The 23398-nt window shown below is 40.6% G+C and overlaps 1 protein-coding gene across 1 annotated transcript in view; it reads right to left on the bottom strand.

The window, feature by feature from the left end:
• Positions 1–867: 867 nt before the first annotated feature.
• The window catches only part of me2 (malic enzyme 2, NAD(+)-dependent, mitochondrial), a 102630-nt gene continuing 80099 nt past the window's right edge, over positions 868–23398 (bottom strand). The window contains exons 12-16 of the mRNA XM_073064084.1: positions 20390–20532; positions 16714–16816; positions 8525–8595; positions 5087–5185; positions 868–2308 (exon numbers count right to left, since the gene is read on the bottom strand). Of these exons, the coding sequence (XP_072920185.1) occupies positions 2147–2308; positions 5087–5185; positions 8525–8595; positions 16714–16816; positions 20390–20532 (578 nt within the window). The 3' untranslated portion in view covers positions 868–2146. The remainder of the gene's footprint in view (positions 2309–5086; positions 5186–8524; positions 8596–16713; positions 16817–20389; positions 20533–23398) is intronic.

Raw genomic sequence — 23398 nt, 5'->3', positions numbered from 1 at the left:
GTTTCCACTAGGGAAAGTTATTCTGGATTGGATGTTGTGTATTTAACCCGATAAGATTAGGGAGCTTAAGGTAAAAGAACCCTTAGGATGAAGGTCTTGACCTGGAATGTTTACTGTTTATTCATTTCCATAGATGTTGCTTGACCTGCTATGTTCCCCCTGCACTTTGTGTGTGTCCCTAAAGCTTAATTGGATACATTTCTTGCATAATTCATCAACCTTCATGTGTTATAGTAAAATTCTGATAACCTGGCATGTTTGGGACTTATTGTGTGCTGGACTGTTGGAATTGCATTCATACACTTAGAAGTTTTAAGATGTTACACAGTATTTAATAAAATTTTCAAGCAAGAGCAGGAAGTTGCAGAGGGTTGTAAACCCAGCCATCCATATCATGGGCACTAGCCTCCCCAGCATTCAGGACATCATCAAAATGTGATGCCTCAAAAAAAAAAAGTGGCATCCATTAATAAGGGCCAGCCCCCCCAACCCCCCCCCCCCCCCCCATCACCCAGGCCAAGCCCTCTTCTCATTGCTTCCATCAAGGTGGTGGTACAGGAGCCTGAAGACACATACTCAACATTTTAGGAACAGCTTTTTCCACATTGCCATCAGATTTCTGAATGGCTAATGAACCCATGAACACTTCCTTACCATTTTTCCACTATTTAACTTTATAAAATATTTTTATTGTAATTTATAGTATTTTTATGTATTGTACTAACCTGCTGCAAAACAACGAATTTCACAATCTGTCAGAGATAATAAACCTGATATTAAACTGGCATCTCAATATCTATTGGAATTTTAAAATAATCTGACAGCAGATCATCAGCATTTTACCCATTTCAGTTTACCAACAACTACTGAAGCTTTTAAAATGTTTTATTTTCATTATTCCAAGAAGTGCAACTGACGAGAGATCTCTTCCAAATTTTCAACATCATTGTAATGTAATTTAGTGTGAATACGGTTGTCACTACTTTCCTCCATACACAAACACTGGACTTTCCATACTCCAGCAAAACAAGTAATATATCTTTGTACAAAAATACTGTATTTTCTCAGTGAATGGGAAAATATTCTTTACATCAATCTTACAGTTAATGTCATAGAACATTGGTTGAATTTCTGACATTGTCCTATAATGAAAGATATATATTTTTTAAACAGAATACTGAAGAGTGTTGGGAAGAAGTAGAAAGTAGAAATGGACCTATGCATCAGTCACATATTCATTAGAAATGCTATGCAAATAACATTTGACGAAGTCTGTAAAAAAACTTTTTTTTTTGTTTGAGGAATGTTTAAGATCAATTGTATCCTATACCTTGAGCAGGATATTCCTGCTGAAGAACTTTTTCTAATCCAAGTGACTACTTCTCAGAGTCTCATTCTATGGGCAATATGAAATATTTAACCAGGCTATAAACTACAAGTCATATTTCATATTTGGTACACTAACACAGTTATCTTCAAGCATTTAGCATCAAGCACTGAATACAACCTGACAGGAAATTTGTGTTGAAGTTATACTGCTTTTCAACTGATATTAGCAAATTTTAAAAATTACCATTTTGTCAACAGCTTAGAACAAAAAATATTTAAGTGCTTTCACCAACACCTTTAAAATCAGTCATGACTAAAATTTACATTAACAAGTTTAACATGCAAGGTAACTCCTAATTTTTCACATCTACTTTCCAAGAATTTAATTTTAAATGAGGCTATTTTAAATTATACTTTTTAAAATATATACTTGTCATCACAAATAATGCAGCATCTGAATTTGAGGTGGAGGAGAATCAGGACATCATGATTCTAATATTTTGCTTAAACTTTTCAACAATAATAATTCCATTCCAACAAAGATAACTTGTAAGTGAAATCATGGGACAACTCTTGCCTCCTAAACACTTAAAGCTACACTTCAGCAATGATCTAGACAGAACTAGTTTTGAAGGAGTCACATTTCATGTTCATTGCACCACAGTTAACTTCAAGAACTGTGAATCCAACGAATAACAGTTAAAGTCAGAAAAAGTTAGCTAACAAAATTTCCCTTTCATACAAAGTTTCAAGGCAACTTATCAAAAACTAATTTTAACTATTCTGTGTCTATAACAAGGGTTAAGGTGGAATTATGTTACAAATTAGGGAGCCTTGTTGCAGACTCTGGCCAGTCATAAACATCTGGAAGGAATGATTCGTAATTAGTTTTCCACATCTTTGATAGAAAAAATTGTTTTTTGTCCTTCGGCTCTGGGTACTCTAATGCCATCCCATTTGCATAAAAGTATTCTGCAACCTGTAACAAAACAAAACCAAATGGTTAGCATTGATTTCGAGAGGGCTAGAATATAAAAGCAAGGATGTAATGCTGATGATTTATAAAGCACTGGTTAGACCACACTTGGAGTATTGTAAGCAATTTTTGTCCCCTTATCTTAAAAAAGAAATGCAGGATTTGGAGAGGGTCCAGAGGAGGTTCTTGAGAATGAAAGTGTTAACATATGAGGAGATGAAGTTTAGAAGAATGAGGATCTCATTGAAACCAGAGCGACATGAGTGGCAACAACGCTACTGATGTGTTAGATTGTAATAGAACGGTACTGAAAGTATTGATTATGAATGTAAAGAATGAAAAGGCATTGAACAGTTTATTTTGGTAAATAATTTTTAAAATTATGAATCAAGTTTATTTTCTTTAAAAAAAAAGGTTTTTTTTGGCTTTGGGCCTGTACTCACTGGGTGTTGGGGGGGGGGGGAGGAGAAGAAGAGAATCTCATTAAAAACAATCAAATATTGAAAGGCCTAGATAGAGTGGACGTGCAGAGGATGTTTCCTATAGTGGGAGAGTATACGACCAGTGGGCACGGTCTCAGAATAGAAGGATATCCCTTTAGAACAGAGATGAGAAGGAATTTCTTTAGCCAGAGGGTGGTGAATCTGTGGAATTCATTCCCACGGACTGCTGTGGAGTCCAAGTCATTGGGTGTATTTAAAGTGGAAGTAGATAGGTTCTTGAATAGTCAGGGTGTGAAAGGTCATGGAGAGAAGGCAAGAGAATGGGGCTGAGAGGGATAATAAATCTGCCATGCACAGCAGACTTGATGAGTCAAGTGTTCTAAATCTGCTCTTATGTCTTATGGTCTTAAACCAAATTAAGGCTTTTATGCACCAGCAACCCTGGTTCAATTCCTGCCACTGTCTGTAAGAGTCCTGCCAAAGGGTCTCAGCCTGAAATGTTGACTGTACTTTTCTCCATAGATGCTGCCTGGCCTGCTATGTTCGTCCAGCATTTTGTGTGTGTCACTGTGTAAGGAGTTTGTACATTCTCCCCATGACTGAGTGGGTTTCCTCTGGCTGCTCCAGTTTCCTCCCTGTAGACAACCGGTTCTTCCAGCCCTTGTCACACTTATACAAGGTCATGTCAAGCTAATATCAAGTGGATCGATGTTGTTCCCAGCCAATGAGATTCTATTGGTAAAGGAAACAGAATTCCAGCTGTCTTGTTCAAGAAAGATTAAAGATTAGCTTTATTCTTCATGTCTGCACTGAAAACATAGTGAGAAGTGTCATTTCCATCAATGACCAACGCAATCCAAGCATGTGCTGGGGGCTGCCCACAAGTGTCACCGTGTTTCCGGCACTAACACAGTAAGCCCACACCTCACTAACTCTAACAAGGGGACATTGCCTCAAGATTCAGGAGAGAAGATTTAGGATGGAGATGGGGAGAAGATTTAGGATGGAGATGAGGAGAAACTGTTTTTCCCAGAGAGTGGTGAATCTGCGGAATTCTCTGCCCAGGAAGCAGTTAAAGCTTCTTCACTAAATATATTTAAGATACAGTTAGATAGAATTTTACATAGTAGGGGAATTAAGGATTATGGGGAAAAGGCAGGTAGATGGAGCTGAGTTTACGGACAGATCAGCCATGATCTTACTGAATGGCGGGGCAGGCTCGATGGGCCGGATGGCCTACTCCTGCTCCTATTTCTTATGTAACCCGTACGTCTTTGGAATGAGGGAGGAAACCAGAACTGTAAAGCATTGCACTAACCCGCACATTACCATGAGTAAAGATACAATTGCAATATAGCACAAATAATTTATCAGGAAGGTGAAAACTTCAAATTAAAGATATTATTTTAACTGAAACGACTGTTTAAAGTATTGTATCTACAGGTATAAAAGGAAAACACATGAACTAAACACTCCCCAACTCTCAGACACGCTTTCATTCTGCATTGGTCACTTTTCAACATTTACTGCTGCTGATTCACATACTTAAGATACTGCTTGCTTTATTATAATCACTTTTCATGTGATCGCAAGACCTTGTTAAGACATTACTGATGTGAAATGCTGCAAGTCCGATTCACTAGTTTATTGGCAGATGGCAGGGGAGCTGCATGGTCTCAGTCATTGCAAGAACTAGGCCTCTAGCCGCGATGTCATCTGTTTACAGCCGTCCAGGAGAGAGGCATCAGTGTTGGTGCGTTCCACCGGAGTGACACAGCATCCATGCTGGAGTCAATGCTGCCCCCTAGTGTTTGCTTGGCAAAAGACAAGCTGTACTGTGTTTGACTGCTGACTGCTGTAACATTCATGAACTCAGGGACTTGGACTATATAATTTTTTGTGTGACAACATTTCACTGTTATCTTATATGTGCTATGTGAGCCCCATGCCATGTATGATCCTTGGTACTATGTTTTGCACCTTGGCCCTGGAGTAAATATGCTAAATTTGGCTGTATCCATGGGTGGTTGAATGACAATTAAATTTGAACAGTGTCTGTAACAGTATACTATTTTCACACACTTTGCACTTTATGTCGACCTGTCAATCTTAAGGCCATGCCACTCAGGGCTTGTGCTATTATTTTGTGACTGTGTGTGCTGGATAATAACTATGTATGCTGTATGTGACAACATGTACTCTGTTTTGCACACTGCCACTCCACCAATGAGGACTGAAGACTTAAAACTCATCAACGATACCAATTATTTCATCATTCTCAATAAATTCTGATATAGTTTTACAAGAAATATGATCTCCCAAGTATAAGGATACTCACTTTAACTGCAGTATTAACAGACACTTCCCGGATATTAGACAAGGGTGGATAAAGTCGTCCTTCAGCCAGTTCGTCGTTGGTCACCTGCTGAGCAAGTGCCTGCACAAAATTTACATATGGAATTGTAAGTATAAAACACAAAAATTATAATGGATTTGATAAACTGCAGAAGGACACTTTTAGCTATGTGACTGATTCAACTGTAAACCAAATACCAGTAATTAATGAAGTTTGGATTAATAACACAATATCCACACCAGGTTCAAGAACAGTTATTACTCCTCAACCATCAGGCTCCTGAACAAAAGGGGATAACTGTACTCATTCTATTTCAAGTGTTCCCAGAACCAATGGTTTCACTTTCAGGACCCTACCTCGTCATTTCATGCTCTTGTTATTTATTGCTATTTATTTACATTTGCATTTGCACAGTTTGTTGTTCATTGATGCTGTTTACAGTTACTGTTCTATAGATTTGTTAAGTATGTCCGCAGGAAAAAGAATCTCAAGGTGGTATGTGATGACATGTGTATAGACTGATAATAAATTTTACTTTGCACTTTCGATTACATTGTGTTAATTCATGAAAATCATACACATAAGACTTAGGAATAGAATTAGGTCATTTATCCCATCGTGTCTGTTCTGCTGTTCAATCATGGCTGATTTATTATACTTCTCAAACCCTTTCTCCTGCCTTCTCCCCATAACCTTTGACACCCTCACTAATCAAGAAACTCTAACGAAATTTGTGTTTCCTTGTTTCTTTTCCAATCTTCTTTCCTCTCCTGAAGTTGCTAACCTTGCTGTTGTGGTGTGCTCAGGTATAATTCTATGGGTAAAGTTTCATGACTCCTCACTCAAGTGATCACTGGCAATCCATGGGAGCCCTGGCTAAATTTCTTTCTTTAATGAATACACGCAGAGTAGGCCCTTCCAGCCCTTTGAGCCAGGCTGTCCCAGCAACCCCACAGTCCAGATTAACCCTAACCTAATCACTAGGCAAGCTTTATAATGACCAATTAACCTATCCGGTATGTTATTGGACAGTGAGAGGAAACCAGAGCACCCGGGAAAAATCCATGGGGAGGACTTAGACAGAGTCCTTGCAAAACAGCACCAGGATTGAACTTTGAACTCCAGAAAGCCACAAGCTGAAAAAAAACATTATGCTAACTGCTTCACTACCGTGATCTCCTTCTTCCTCAGCCCCTCTTGGTGCAAGGCATAAAAGCTTATAGTGGTGATCAGAACTTCACTGGAAGCTGGACAGTGCCTTTTACTTATTCAAAGTGCAAAGTAAATTTATTACCAAAGTACATACATGTCATCATATGCAACCTTCAGATTTATTTGCTTGCAGGCATTCAAGTAGAACAAAGGAATACAATTGACTACAAGTATTGCATTCAGGAAGGGGAGAGATCCTTTTGCTAGCCTGGTCCGAAATATATGTCTTGCCTGTCTTAAGTTTCTCCAAGTTGTACTTAACCACACTAATACTTTCTGAGAAGTTTGTGTAGATTCAGCTTGTCATCTAAAACTTTGACAGACTTCTGTAGATGCACACTGGAGAGTATCTTTAGTAGTTGCATCACAGCCTGGTACAGAAACACCAATGGAAAAGTGTACAAAAGTTGTGGATACAGCCCAGTCCATCACAGGCAAAGCTCTCCCCACCACTGGGTGAATTTACTTGCCACAAGCAAGCAACATCCATCATCAAAGACCTCCACCATCTAGGCTATGCTCTCTTCTCACAACTCTCTAAAGGAAGGAGATGCAAGAGCCATAAGTCAACACCACCAGGTTCAGGAACCATTATTACCCTACAACCACTGGGCCGCTGAACCAACATGGATAACTTCACTCTGAACTGATTCCACATCCTACAGACTCACTTTAACATCTCATGTTCTCAATATTATTTATTTTGTATTTGTATAATTTATCTTCTTTGGCACATTGGTTGTTTGTCAGTCTTTATGTATAGCTTTTCATAAATACCACTAATGCATAGTGGCTTCAATGCTTGAAATTAGGCCCAATGATATCACTGGAAACTAGCTAATTCATGTAAAGTAAACAAAGCCAGTTTCAGACTGGTGCACGGCATTGCTGACTAAATATTAAACCAACTCTTTTACACAAGTCCAAAGCTAACATCTTTTGGTTCCGTAATTAACTTAGCAACTCATAACTGTTATCCTCAAGAGGACCACAACCTTGTCATGTGCGACAATGACCCAGAGAGCTATGTTGACTGAAGTCAGAGCTTTGTGCTTTGGCTTTTGGTAGACACGTCAAAGGACAGAGACCAGACTAAGAGTGATCCACCGGTCCTCCATGTTTGGGCTTTCAGCTCAGGACTTACAACCCTAATTGGAAAAACAAATTTGTTACAGAAACAGCAATGAAGAATCCTTCTACATCTGTGTGCAACGGTATTCCTGAATCTCCACCTGGACCTTGCATGACTGACAGTAGTGAAAACTGAGAGGAAGCTACTGACGCGATGAAGGAAGCTATGAACACCGACAGAGATAGAGGACCTACTATGCTGCCCTAAACACCAGCAGCATAATGGGCAGTAAGTCTTAACTGTTACACAAATTTAGAAATATAATTAGCAATTTAAAAATTACAGCCAAAAGACCATTTCAGCAAATTATGCGGTTAAATGCTAAAACCAATGGAAGATGGAAAGCAAGTTCTTCCCAGGTATCTGGGTGATGTATCGTCAAATTCATAGTGGGATTTCTTATGGCCCTGAATAGAGAACATGGACTTTGACAGAATGGGCATATGAATGTTACATTTTCATTTTCAATAATAGGAAATGAAAATGTAATATTGAGCCAAAGATTTTATTTTGCAAATTATAAAATGATTTAAACTAATTGCCTCCATTCATTGAAACTCATCCTAAATAGGGACTAATTTTTTTACTCTTACCCACACTGCACCAGAATACGTGGATCCCAGATCAGGGTCCCCAACCTTTTTTATGCCACAGACCCCTACCATTAACTGAGGGGTCATGGACCCGAGGGTGGGAACCCCTGCTCTACAGCCATCTGAGGATCCACTAATAAACAATCCCTTATGAGAACATAATACTCCACTTAAGTGTTATTATCGCTACTGCTACTAAAGCACCCTCTTTAGGGACAGTAGAGGGAGCTAAAGCATTGGTGTAGTTACTGAACACAGGAGTGCTCAATGTTGGGCTGTGCAGCAGCAATGCTGGAAAATGAAGTTGAAGAATGGCAACTGGAGAAGGGTCTTAGGTTGGGGCTGCACTGTTGATTGAGATTCCTTTAGCTTTTATAGCTCCTTTTCCTCAAATGAGCTGGAATCATATTTATAAGAGAAAACATCACCCCTCAAGAAAAAGTAATGTATCCCACAAATGTTAATTATGTTTCTATCACAAACCTTTGCAGCTTCCAAGAAAACTTCATCGCTGATTTTACGAACCCCTACGAGGGTAACAGCTAGTGCAACACCTGCAACACAATCATAACTTCAATGACCAAAGTCAAACTGGATCTGAGCAGAAATAGGAGGAAATTTTCACAGTATATTCTACATGTAATCAGTTATGCAAATAGCAATTAGACAATGCTTCAGACATCAGCAAACCATAATTTCCAATAATCCCTTGAAAATATCCCAACCTCAGTAGTTGGTAAGTGTTGGAGTCTAATATTAAGGATGAGGTTTTGGGGTACTTGGAGACGAATGATAAAATAAGTCAAAATCAGCATGGTTTCTGTGAAGGGAAATCTTGCCTGGCCAATCCTTTAGAGTTCTTCGAGGAAGTAACAAGCAGGGTACACAAAGGGGAAGCCGTGGATGTCATTTACTCGGATTTTCAGAAGGCGTTTGATAAGGTGCCACAGGAGACTGCTTAACAAGATAAAATCCTATCGCATTACAGGAAAGATACTGGCATGGATAGCAAAATGGCTGACAGGCAGGAGGTACAAGTGGGTATAAAGGGAGCCTTTTCTGATTGACTGTCAGCGACTAGTGGTGTTCCTCAGGGGTTAGTATTGGAACCGCTACTTTTCACATTGTTTGTCAATGACTTGGATAATGAATTGAGGACCTTGTGGAAAAGTTTTCAGATGATACAAAGATAGGTAGAGGGGTAGGTAGTGCTGAGGAAGCAATGTGATTGCAGCAGGAGTTAGACAAATTGGAAGAATGGACAAAAAAGTGGCAGATGGAATACAATGATAAAGCATTTTGGTAAAAGGAACAATAGTGTGGACTATTATCTAAATGGAGAGAAGGTTCAAACATCAGAGGTGTAGAGGGACCTAGGAGTCCTCGTGTAAGACTCCCAGAAAGTAAATTTACAGGATGAGTCTGTGGTAAAGAAGGCAAATGCAATCTTGATATTTATTTCAACTGGAATAGAATATTAAAGCAGGAAGATAATGCTAAGGCTTTATAAGACACAAGTCAGGCTGCTCTTGGAGTATTGTCAACAGTTTTGGGCCCCATTATCTCAGAAATGATGTCATTGCGGAGAGTCCAGAGGAGGTTCATGAGAATGATTCTGGGAATGAAGGGGTTAACATATGAGGAGCATTTGGCAGCTTTGGGCCTGTGCTCACTGGAATTTAGAAGAATGGGTGACCTTTTAGAACAGAGGTAAGGAGGAATTTTTTTAGCCAGAGAGTGGTGAATCTGTGGAATGTTCTGTCAAGAATGTGGTGGAGGCCAAGTCTGTGGGTATATCTAAGGTGGAAGTTGATCACTTCCTGATTGATCAGAGCATCAAAGGATATGGCGAGAAGGCAGGTGTATGGGGTTGAATGGGATCCAGGATCAACCATGATGGAATGGTGGAGCAGACTCGATGAGCTGAATAGCCTAATTCTGCTCCTATGTCTTAGAAGACCATAAAATATAGGAGAAGTAGGTCATTCAGCCCATCGAGTCTGCTCCACCATTCCATCATGGGCTGATCCAATTCTTCTGGTCATCCCCACTCCCCTGCTTCTTGATGCCCTGGCTAATCAAGAACCTATCTATCTCTGTCTTAAATACACCCACTGACTTGGCCTCCACAGCCACACACAGAAACAAATTCCACAATTTACCACCCTCTGACTAAAGTAATTTCTTTGCATCTCTGTTCTAAACTCCTCTTGTCCTAGACTCCCCTAACATGGGAAGTAACTTTGCCATATCTAATCTGTTTAGGCCTTTTAACAGTCAGAATGTTTCAATGAGGTCCCCCCTCATTCTCCTGAACTCCAGGGAAGACAGCCCAAGAGCTGCCAGACGTTCCTCATACGGTAACCCTTTCATTCCTGGAATCATTCTCGTGAATCTTCTCTAAACTCTCTCCAATGTCAGTATATCCTTTCTAAAATAAGGAGCCCAAACCTGCACATAATACTCCAAGTGTGGTCTCACGAGTGTCTTATAGAGCCTCAACATCACATCCTTGCTCTTATATTCTATACTTGTAGAAATGAATGCCAGCATTGCATTCGCCTTCTTCACCACCAACTCAACCTGGAGGTTAACCTTTAAGGTATCCTGCACAAGGACTTCCAAGTCCTTTTGTATCTCTGCATTTTGAATTCTCTCCCCATCTAAATAATAGTCTGCTCGTCTATTTCTTCCACCGAAGTGCATGACCATATACAAACCCCATTTCCAGAAAAGTTGGGATATTTTCCAAAATGCAATAAAAACAAAAATCTGTGATATGTTAATTCATGTGAACCTTTATTTAACTGACAAAAGTACAAAGAAAAGATTTTCGATAGTTTTACTGACCAACTTAATTGTATTTTGTAAATATACACAAATTTAGAATTTGATGGCTTCAACACACTCAACAAAAGTTGGGACAGACGCATGTTTACTATTGTGTTACATCACCTTTCCTTTTAATAACACTTTTTAATTGTTTTGGAACTGAGGATACTAATTGTAGTAGATTTGCAATTGGAAATTTTGTCCATTCTTGCTTGATATAAGACTTCAGTTGCTCAACAGTCCGTGGTCTCCGTCGTCTGATTCTCCTTTTCATGATGCGCCATACATTTTCAATAGGAGATAGATCTGGACTGGCAGCAGGCCAGTCAAGCACATGCACTCTGTGTCTACAAAGCCACGCTGTTGTAGCCCATGCAGAATGTGGTCAGGCATTGTCCTGCTGAAATAAGCATGGACGTCCCGGGAAGAGACGTCACCTTGATGGCAACATATGTCTCTCTAAAACCCTAATATACGCCTCAGAGTCAATGGTACCTTCACGTACATGCAACTCACCCATGCCGTGGGCACTGATGCACCCCCATACCATTACAGATGCTGGCTTTTGTACCTTTCGCTGATAACAATCAGGATGGTCATTTTCATCTTTGGCACGGAGAACTCAACGCCCGTTTTTTCCGAAAACTAGCTGAAATGTGGACTCATGTGACCACAGCACATGGTTCCACAGTCTTTCGGTCCATCTGAGATGAGCTCGGGCCCAGAGAACTCGCCGGCGTTTCTGCATAGAGTTGATGTATGGCTTCCTCCTTGCATAATACAGTTTCAAGTTGCATTTCTGGATGCAGCAACGGACTGTGTTAAGTGACAATGGTTTTCCGAAGTACTCCCAAGCCCAGGTGGCTATAATTGTCACAGTAGCATGATGGTTTCTTAGGCAGTGCCGCCTGAGGGCTTGAAGATCACGCGCATTCAACAGTGGTTTCCGACCTTGCCCTTTACGCACTGAGATGTCTCTGAATTCTCTGAATCTTTTCACAATATTATGTACCGTAGATGTTGAAAGACCTAAATTCTCTGCAATCTTGCATTGGGAAATGTTCCTTTTGAACTGACTAACAATTCTCTCACGAATTTTGGCACAAAGGGGTGAGCCACGACCCATCCTTGCTTGCAAAGACTGAGCCTTTGATGGACGCTACTTTTATACCCAGTTATGATACCTCACCTGCTACCAAATAACCTGCTTAATGTGGAGTCTTCGAAACCGGTTTTACTTGAATATTCTGTGCACTTTTCAATCTTATTTTAACTCTGTCCCAACTTTTGTTGAGTTTGTTGCAGCCATCAAATTCTAAATTTGTGTATATTTACAAAATACAATTAAGTTGGTCAGCAAAACTATTGAAAATCTTTTCTTTGTACTTCTGTCAGTTAAATAAAGGTTCACGTGAATTAACATATCACAGATTTTTGTTTTTATTGCATTTTGGAAAATATCCCAACTTTTCTGGAAATGGGGTTTGTAATTTCCAACATTGTATTTCATTTGTCTCTTCTTTGCCTATTCCCCTAAACTATTTAAGTCTTCTGCAGGCTCTCTGTTACCTCAATACTACTCGCTCCTCCACCTATCTCTGTACCACCAGCAAATTTAGCCAAAAATCCATTAATCCCATAGTCCAAATCATAAATTATGGTCTTATAGGTATTAATTATAGACTTAAAAAGAACATTTTTCCTGTTAGGGAGTATTCTGGAGTTATGTAAATGTCGTACGTTTGCTATGTGCCATGTCATACGACGTGGGTGATCACAGTCTATGACCATGATTGTTTGTGGCATATTTTTCTACAAAAGTAGCTTGCAATTGCCTTCTTCTGGGCAGTGTTTTTACAAGACAGGTGACCTCAGCCACTATCAATACTCTGCAAAGACTGACTACCTAACATCAGTGGTCGCATAACCAGGACTTGTGATATGTACCACCTCCTCCCATAGCTTCACATGACCCTGATCGGGGTGGGGGTTAGGGTGGGGCTAAGCAGGTACTGAACCTTGCAGGCTAGCAGAAAGAAGAAGTGCCTTACAGTACACCCCCAACCCCATCACCCATATGTGAATATATCAACTATTAATTCAAGCAAGACCAGTCTTCAGTTTTAATTGTAAACTTCAAGCAGCAAATTGTAGTTAAAAGAACAGGCTGCTCCAAAGTCTAAGAAATTACTTATGCATCAGTCAAACTTTAAACAATGGGGTTGTGTTAATTGCCCCACATTAACTATGGTTTTAACAAATTTGCACCTCTGTAACATTATGAACGTTGTGCAAGTTCAAGTAAGTTTGCAATCAGTTTGGCTCAGTATAGCCAATCAGAGGTGTCTCTCACTGAACTCATGTAATTCAAAGGAAGCATTGTCAACCCAAAGTATTGGAGTGAACATTGCAACTATTGAATCACCTGTTACCAATGATCTAAAGGGTATAAAATTGTGATGTACTTTGACTTTCAGAGACTCTGTGGAGAGTCACTGCAGAAGAATGCCAACATGTTGTGATGAATAAAGCTGCTGGAGGGTTCAGCAGGTCAGGCAGCATCATTGGAAATAAACAGTCGAGACCCTTTTTCAGGACTGGAAAGGAAGGGGAAAGATGCCAGAATAAAAAGGTGGGGTGGGGAATGGGGGGAAAGGGGAAGGAGGTAATAGGTGAAGCCAGGTGAGTAGAAAAGAGCTGAAGAGAAAGGAATCTGATAGGCGAGGAGAGTGGACCATAAGGCCATATGACATGGGAGCAAATTAGGCCATTTGGCCCTTCGAGTCTGCTCTGCCATTCAATCATAGCTGATCCTTTCTGCCCCCTCCTCAGCCCCACTCCCCATAACATTTCATGACGTGGCCAATCAATTTCCACCTTAAACACATCCAACACCCTGGCCTCTACAGCTGTCTGTGGTAACAATTCCTCAAATTCACCTTCCTCTAGCTAAAGAAATTTAGCAGAACTGTTCACAATACTCAAGGTGATGTCTCAGCAATGCCTTATAAAGCCTCAGCATCACATCCTTGCTTTTATATTCTAGACGTCTTGAAACGAATGCTAACATTGTATTTGCCTTCCTCACCACCGACTCAACCTGCAAGTTAACCTTTAGAATGTTGTGTACAAGGACTCCCAAGTCCCTTTGCATCTCATATTTTTGGATTTTCTCGCTATTTAGAAAATAGTCTACACATTTATTTCTTCTACAAAAGTGCACGACCATGCATTTTCTAACATTGTATTTCATTTGCCACTTTCTTGCCCGTTCTCCTAATCTGTTTAAGTCCTTCTGCAGCCTTCTGATCACATTTTAGGTGGTACATACAGAAACAGAGAAAATTCTACAGGGTTCACAAACTTTCTAGCACCACTGTAATTAAACTGGAAATGGTGCAGGATGATTTACCATGCTATAGCTGAGACTTGGCTTCTGAGTTAATAGGAGAAGTTGTGTAGACAAGTACTTGTAGTCCCTGGAATGTAGGAAATTGAAAAGTGACCTGACAGAGACATAACAAGGTTATGAGGGGCATAGTACATTCCAATCTCCAACCCTCCGAGATCCCCTCTAAACCTTTTACCTCCTGCTCACTAAATCTATGCTTCCTTATCTTTGACATTCCCACCATGGAGAAAGGAGATTTTTACATTCTATCCACTGGTGCTCCACGAGGTTGCATTCTCAGCCCCCTAGCTCTACTCCTTGCACTCATGACTATGTGGCCAGATTCTGCTCCAACTCCATCTACAAGTTTGCAGATGAATCCACTGTAATGGGGTGCATCTCAAATAAAGATGAATCAGGAGATGGGCAGCTTTGTGACATGGTGTCATGACAATAACCTTTCCCTACTGTCAACAAAAGAGCTGGCCATTGACTTCAGAAAGGGGGTGGTGCCTACACTCCTGTCTACATCAACGATATTGAGGTGGGAGGGTTGAGAGCTTTAAGTTCTCAGGAGAGAACATCAGTCATAGACCATCTTGATCCAGCCATGTTGATATCATGGCCAAGACAGCTCACCAACATCTCCACTTCCTCAGGAGGCTTAAGAAATTTGGCATGTCCCTGTCACCTTTTACCATCTTTTTTAAAATCAATGCACCACAGAAAGCATCTTGTCTTGATGTATAACAGTTTGGTACGGTAACTGCTCTGCCTGTGACTACAAGTTGCTTTATAGTTTATATTGTTTTAATTTTAAATTTCCAAGCAACATGCAATTCTTAAAAACATCTTGCATGAAAAATTTCAAATGCAACCTTGCTTGCTATTTCATCGTAAGGCCCATTACCATCCACAATTGTTATGGTCTTGCACCTTATTGTCAACTGCCCAGCACTTTTCTCTGAAGCTGTTTTCTGCACTTCATTCTGGTATTGTTCTACCTCAATTCACTGTGTAATGACTTAATCGGTATGAATGGTACGCATGACAAGCTTTTCACTGTACCTCCCAAGTAACAATAAGAAAATTCCAAATCTTTTCAATGTATTTCAGAATTTTATGTCACCTACTGGAATGCCTTTTTTTTCTAGTGTGAAAAATATTTAGAAAAATAACTCAAAAGGCCAGATGTAAAGTCAGTAATTCAGGAAATATTGAAATATGTATAAACAAGACCACAAGATACAGGAGTGGAATTAGGCCATTTGGCCCATCAGGTCTGCTCCACCATCTCAACAGAAGGAGATCAATTTCCTTCTCAGCCCCAATCTCCTGCCTCCTCTCCATATCCCTTCATGCACTGACCAATCAAGAACCTACGTACCCAATGACTTGGCTCTACAGTTGCCTGTAGCAACAAATTCCACAGATTCACCACTCCCTAGCTAAAGATAGATAGATAGATAGATAGATACTTTATTAATCCCCATGGGGAAATTCAACTTTTTTTTTCCAATGTCCCATACACTTGTTGTAGCAAAACTAATTACATACAATACTTAACTCAGTAAAAAATATGATATGCATCTAAATCACTATCTCAAAAAGCATTAATAATAGCTTTTAAAAAGTTCTTAAGTCCTGGCGGTTGAATTGTAAAGCCTAATGGCATTGGGGAGTATTGACCTCTTCATCCTGTCTGAGGAGCATTGCATCGATAGTAACCTGTCGCTGAAACTGCTTCTCTGTCTCTGGATGGTGCTATGTAGAGGATGTTCAGAGTTATCCATAATTGACCGTAGCCTACTCAGCGCCCTTCGCTCAGCTACCGATGTTAAACTCTCCAGTACTTTGCCCACGACAGAGCCCGCCTTCCTTACCAGCTTATTAAGACGTGAGGCGTCCCTCTTCTTAATGCTTCCTCCCCAACACGCCACCACAAAGAAGAGGGCGCTCTCCACAACTGACCTATAGAACATCTTCAGCATCTCACTACAGACATTGAATGACGCCAACCTTCTAAGGAAGTACAGTCGACTCTGTGCCTTCCTCATCTAAGAAATTCCTCATCTAAAAGGATGCCCCTTCTATTCTGAGACTCTTGTCGTGTGTGTGTCCATGCGTGTGTGCATGTATATGTATGTATGTAATATATATATATATATATACATACACACACACACACACACACACACACACACACACACACACACACACACACACACACACACACACACACACACACACACACACACACACACACACACACACACACACACACACACACACACACACACACACACACACACACACAAAATATAGGGAAAGTTGAGAATGGCTATCATGATTACATAATAAAATCAATAACTTTGAAAGGAGAAGCTTAATTCCAGAAATAGAAAGATGCTAACAAGTACAACAAGAGAACCAAAGACAACAGACTAACCAGGGAAGATGTAAGCATTGTTTCCCTGGCCTGGTCGAAACACACGTCCATCTGGTAATGTCACTGGGTCAAACGGGCTGCCACTGGCAAAAAGGCATCTCCCCTGTGAAAAACAAGCAACAGCTAAAAGAACATTTCAACTGCTGGCAATTCTACTGCTTCTTATAGTTGGCTCTCCAAACAGCTGTAATATTTTAGATGTCATTTAAAAATAATTGCAACCAAGAATATATGAGCTTCTCAAAATAAAAAGGACAAAAAGCAAAATAAAATAGCCATTAAAATGCAACCCTCTTTCCCAGCCCCTTTATGAATGGAGATAGATCAAAGACAAAAGATTCAGCAATTAGTGCTACTACCTCACAGTCCTGACGATGAAGGATCAAACCTTCGTGTAGTTTCTATGGAGTTTCCACCTTCTTCCAGGCCTTGTGGGTTTTTGATTCAGATTTATTTATTTATCACATGTACACTGAAACATATGGTGAAATATACTGTTGCATTAACAACCTACACATTCAAGGATGTGCTGGGGTTAGCTTGCAAGTGTCACCACATATTCCAGCGCCAACACAGTATGCTCAATGTTCAGCAGAACAACCCAGAACACAACAAAACAGAATATATCAAGCGACAATAGCCAAACAAGCCCCATTCCTCGCCATCAACCACTCACTAACCCACATACATACAGCCAGAACATGCATTCTTCGGTCTCCTGCAGATTAGCAGACTTTGGGTCTTCGACTTCCCCATTGGACTCACAAAGATTCAGACTTAAGGCTCCATCATCAGGCCTCAATTTCTAGAATTCCAATCACCTTTGGGATCGATCTTCCGCTGAATGAGATCCCTGGATGAAAGCCCGAACTCCAGACAAGCCAACAATGGGACCCTGAACACTAGGCTTTGAACTCCAGTCTCGATGGTTTGCTTTTCTGGAGGTCCACCAACCATCATCCTCACTGGTCTGCTGGCCCAAAATCCAACCATGTCCATGTCACTGGCCTTCGAATGCAGAGCACAGGCTTGGAATCCAACCTGTTCCCTCATTCCCCACATCCCTGAATGAACATCAAGTCAAGTCACTTTTTATTGTCACTTCGACAATACACACTAAAAATGAGACAGCGTTTTTCAGGACCATGGTGCTACATGAAACAATACAAAAACGACACTGAACTATGTAAAAACAACACAGGAAAAAAAAACGACACTAGACTACAGACCTACCCAGGAATGCATAAAGTGCACAAAACAGTGCAGGCATTACAATAAATAATAAACAAGACAATAGGCACAGTAGAGGGCAGTAAGTTGGTGTCAGTCCAGACTCTGGGTATTGAGGAGTCTGATGGCTTGGGGGAAGAACCTGTTACATAATCTGGTCGTGAGAGCCCAAATGCTTCGGTGCCTTTTCCCAGATGGCAGGAGGGAGAAGAGTTTGTATGAGGGGTGCATGGGGTCCTTCATAATGCTGTTTGCTTTGTGGATGCAGCGTGTAGTGTAAATGTCCGTAATGGCGGGAAGAGAGACCCCGATGATCTTCTCAGCTGACCTCATTATCTGCTGCAGGGTCTTGCGAACCGAGATGGTGCAACTTCCAAACCAGGCAGTGATGCAGCTGCTCAGGATGCTCTCAATACAACCCCTGTAGAATGTGATGAGGATGGGGGTGGGAGATGGACTTTTCTCAGCTTTCGTGGAAAGTAGAGATGCTACTGGGCTTTCTTTGCTATGGAGCGGGTGTTGAGGGACCAAGTGAGATTCTCCACCAGGTGAACACCAAGAAATTTGCTGCTCTTAACGATCTCTACCGAGGAGCCATCGATGTTAAGCGGGGGGTGGTTGCTCCGTGCCCTCCTGAAGTCAACAACCATTTCTTTTGTTTTGTTCACGTTCAGAGACAGGTTGTTGGCTCTGCACCAGTCCGTTAGCCGCTGCACCTCCTCTCTGTAAGCTGACTCGTCATTCTTGCTGATGAGGTTCGAGCTGTGTGTTGCAGCACAGTCATCGGTCAGCAGAGTGAACAGCAGTGGACTGAGCACACAGCTGTGGGGAGCCCCCGTGCTCAGTGTGATGGTGTTGGAGATGCTGCTCCCGATCCGGACTGACTGAGGTCTCCCAGTCAGGAAGTCTAGAATCCAGTTGCAGAGGGAGGTGTTCAGGTCCAGTAGGCTCAGCTTTCCAATCAGTTTCTGAGGAATGATTGTGTTGAATGCTGAACTGAAGTCTATGAACAGCATTTCAGCATGACCCCCAGCTCCCCTCTCTGTCCCCAAAACCCACCCTACAAACCTAAAAATCAACTGAGTCTGTCCTGACGAAGGGTCTCGGCCCGAAACGTCGACAGTGCATCTCCTTATAGATGCTGCCTGGCCTGCTGTGTTCCACCAGCATTTTGTGTGTGTCGTTTGAGTCTGACCTTGACCAGATGGACCCGCTCATTGTCAACACAAGTATAACAATTGTATTTGGCAGAGACTCATCCAGACCAGATTACACAGCACATGCTCCAGTGTGCCAAACTTCCTACAAAGACAACAAACAGTCTGACATCATTCTATTTAAAGATTATCAAGACTGGTGACAAATCCATTTTCACCAAGGTCCCATGTTTCTCTAATACCATCACGGGCAGAGTATAAAGGTGACATGGCAGCACAGCCATCCGATCATACCTGACGAAATGAGTGACCACGGTCTCTGGATTAATAGTCCAGTAACACATGCTGTATTATGAGCGCCACAGAAGCGTAGCTGTTAGCGCAATGCTATTACAGCTCGGGGCATTGTAGTTCAGAGTTCAATCTTGACATCATCTGTAAGGAGACCGTCCACCTTTTCCTGTGGAATGTTTGGGTTTCCTCCCACAGTCCAAAGACGTACCAGTTAGTAGGTAAATTGGTCATCGCAAATTGTCCGATGTGTAAACTCAAATTAATGAGTGGGTTGATGCACAGCACAGCTCAAAGGGCCAGAAGAGTCTGTTCTGTGCTGTATCTCAATAATAAATAAATACTATCATGTTCTCTGTTAATGGATCATTTCAGAACAAGCTTCAAAATTTAAGGTTGGCAGGTGATATGGTTCTTTGAATAGTTTGTTACAACTGCAGGATTTGGGGAATGAAGGTCTGTGTGCAGGTCGATGGGCCAAAGGGCTTGTTTTTGTGCTGTAACGTTCTATGACTCTAAAATCAAACGAACTCCCCATCAGATTATAATCAGAGTTAATATCACTGGCACGTGCTGTGAAATTTGTTGGTATGCATTGGAATATATAATAATAAAATCTATAAATGACAATCAGCATGTAAAAAATATTAAATTAGTGCAAAAAGAGAGGGACTGTTTACTGAAGTACCCATGGCTGTGACAGTGGACTTCAGCTGTAGTAGTCTTAAACAGGAATATATGATGATTCCCATCAGGGCTGCACACAAAGTTGCCAGTAAAAGGCGCCATCGTGACATAGATTAGATTCTATGCTCTAATCTCAAGATTGGTTCTTGAAACCAAAAATTAAATTGCAGGATGAAGGAAAGTAGTAAATACCACTTCAGCAAAAATTTTAAATTACAGAAAGCATATATAAAAATAAACTTACCTCTAGACATGGATATACAAGCCAACATTAGATGGTGTGAAAGAAGAGAGACAAAAGCCCATAATACCTCTGTAAAAGTGTATGCCTCTTCTGCAGTACATTCAGCTTGAGTTGTTGGATTACTCAATGCAAAAATTATAGGACGCTCATTAATTCTTCCCAGGGCACTAATCACTTCTTTGGTGAACAGTCTGCCAGCACCTGCGACCCCTGTCAAAAAACAAATTAAATAAAGTCAAAGCTGAAACTTCACATTGCACACAGGCTTCAGCATGCTGGCTGTGCAGTGGTATATTTTTAGCTGAGTAAACAAGGAAAGAAAATAAACAATGAATTATACTGAAATGAGGAAGAAGGGTAGGAAGCCGAAGAGGCTATAAATCCCTTTAGTACTGATAAATACCTGTATGCTTTGGGTAGAACATAAACACAATTCCAGAAGTACACAGTATTCATTTGGCACCAGGTGGAGCAATGTATTCATTTTGGTTTCCAGTTTACAGGAGGGACCGGAGAAGTCCCCATACAACAGGATGCTGTGAGGACTGTTGATGTTTAGTGTTAGGATTCGGTGAAGAATTGTTATTATTCTTGTAGTTTAACTTTTCTATGCATGCTTGTGTATTTATGTAATCACCTATAACATGTTCAGTGAACTTTCCAGTATTTATAGCACATTTGCTTATGTATTTTTCTAGAATCTTCTTAGCTTAAAGTATAATTGTTATCACTGGAATTTTTGTCATCTCTACTCTGAGTGTGAGGCGACCACAACTATTTCCTTCCTTTGTCTGTGCTCTCTCGGCTCCTCTTTCTTCTTCATTTTTCATTCTTGTAACATTTAATAAAACAGCAATAAGCAGTAAGTTTTACGCCTCATTTTGACTTTTGAAGGATCTTTGGATTGCACAAGTATCAGGATCCAACGTGAGGGTTTTTGTAGACTGGCTGGGCTCAGTTATTGATTTTAGTGAGAGAACAGCCTGGATCAAGTTGGTTATATCTTTTGCCAAAGTATAAATATATTCATTTTCTTTGAAAAAGAGGAGGAGAAGGAAAATCTATTGGAATTACCTAAAACAAAGTTCTATATCATGCTTCCTTTAGGAGGTCAAACTCTGGACATATACTCAGTGGCCACTTTATTAGGTACAGGAGTGTACCTATTAAAGTGGCCATAGGAGTGAAACCCAGGGAAGTCTTCGATGTGTTGTGTATGCAGATGCTCTTCTGCACATTACCGCACAATTGTGGTTGAGTGATTGTCACCTTCCTGTCAGCCTGAACCAGTCTGGCCGTTCTCCTCTGACCCCTCTCATTAAGAAGGAGTTTTTGCCTACAGAACTGCCATACACTGGATGTTTTATGAACCATTCTCTGTAAACTCTAGAAACTGTTGTACATGAAAATCCCAGAAGATTAGCAGTTTCTGAGATAATCAAATCATGCCATCTGGCACCAACAATCATCCCACAGTCAATGTTACTTAAATCACATTCTTCCTCATTCTGATATTTGATCAGAACAACAACTGAACCACTTGTCCATGCCTGCTTGCTTTCATGCATTAAGCTGCTGCCACATAACTGGGTGATTAAGATATTTGCATTAAGAAAGTGTACAGGTGTACCTAATAAAGTGGCCTTGAACTTATATTTATGACAATTGGTAGAAAGATTAGACAGAGGTGAAGACATTTTCTCTTCCACCCGGGGTACTGGAAATCAGTGCCTGAAAACATACTGCTGAGCATCAGCTGTGCTACAATTTACAAAGCTGAGGGCCAAGAGCTGGGAAATGCGAATAATCTGACTTCCACTTTGGATTGAATTGAATGACATTCTAACATATATAATTTTTAATAACGTTTCAAATAAGCTCCAGTTTAGTACTAAAAATCAATCTCGCTTTCCTGATTGTAAAGTCATTACAAGGCCATCAGTCTGAATCCCCTGCTGGTAATAAAATTCAAATTGAGAACCTTTAAAATCACGTAGCTGCAAAATTTAAAATTTAATTTTTCAATATTTGAAAAACCAAATACACAAGTACAGATGACTAAAGTAGCAATTTAATAAAGCCCTGCATTTTTCTAACATGACCAAATCCTAATCGACAACAATGGGAAAGCCTGAGTTGATTAAAACATGGTTCAAATTTTCAAACTGATGAAGGGTCATTGACCCAAAGCAACTTCACTTTTCAATGCATTGCCAACATTTTTGGTGTTTATTTTAAATTTACAACAACTGCATTTCATTTTGTTTTCTAATACTTGTACACTGAGACAGTGGCAAGTTCAGAGGATTTCTGCCAGGGTTAAATGAAGGAAAGAAACAGCAGCCCATATGTCAGGATGTATTGCCTGAAAACAGATGTTTTGCTGGGGGTTGACCTACATAGAGGAAAGATAATATTGTTAGGGCACATGTGGAGAATGCTGCCATAGCGACAAATGATGTTGACAGGCCGATTAGTAACAGAAGGAGGTCTATTGCAGCTGCTTGGTGATAGATAGGATGTAAGACTCCAGAGACAAAAAAGCACTTGGGGCTCAAGCTGCTTTATATAAACCACCAGAACCAGGCTGTTCTCTCATCTAAATCAATAACTGAGCAGAAACCTGGGTGACACATGAATGAGTGTGCAGGGAAATGAAGACTTAAGAGGTCAGCAAAATGTACTCTAATCAGGTTGTAGGGCATCTCATTTGTAACTTTGGCTAAGAGGGTTCATTTTGTGATGGAGGAAACCTAATAGGAAATATTTGACTAGACAAAACATTGTGGATTTGAAAGGCAAGACTACTTGAGATACTTGAGTAGTGGCAATCTATATGAACAGAATTTTCTTCTCACCCTCATCATCCCTACTGGGGCATGGGCAGCCAAAAGTAGCTGGCCAGAGTCCTCTGTTCTGGGCTGAGAAAAGTTTAATTGGCCTTGTGGCTTCCACTTTCATCACACAACTTCATACATCTTCATGGTTGAAGATCATTCCTTTCCCAGGGATGAGGTCTTTGGAACTTCTGTTGCTCTGGGTTTTAACGGGATGAGGTTGTTGGCCCTAAGCCCGA

The sequence above is a fragment of the Hemitrygon akajei genome, chromosome 13 (assembly GCF_048418815.1).
Source record: "Hemitrygon akajei chromosome 13, sHemAka1.3, whole genome shotgun sequence".
NCBI classification, from domain to species: Eukaryota; Metazoa; Chordata; class Chondrichthyes; order Myliobatiformes; family Dasyatidae; genus Hemitrygon; species Hemitrygon akajei.
Note: the sequence above shows the minus strand (reverse complement) of the source record. Positions and strands in the feature narration are given on the sequence as shown.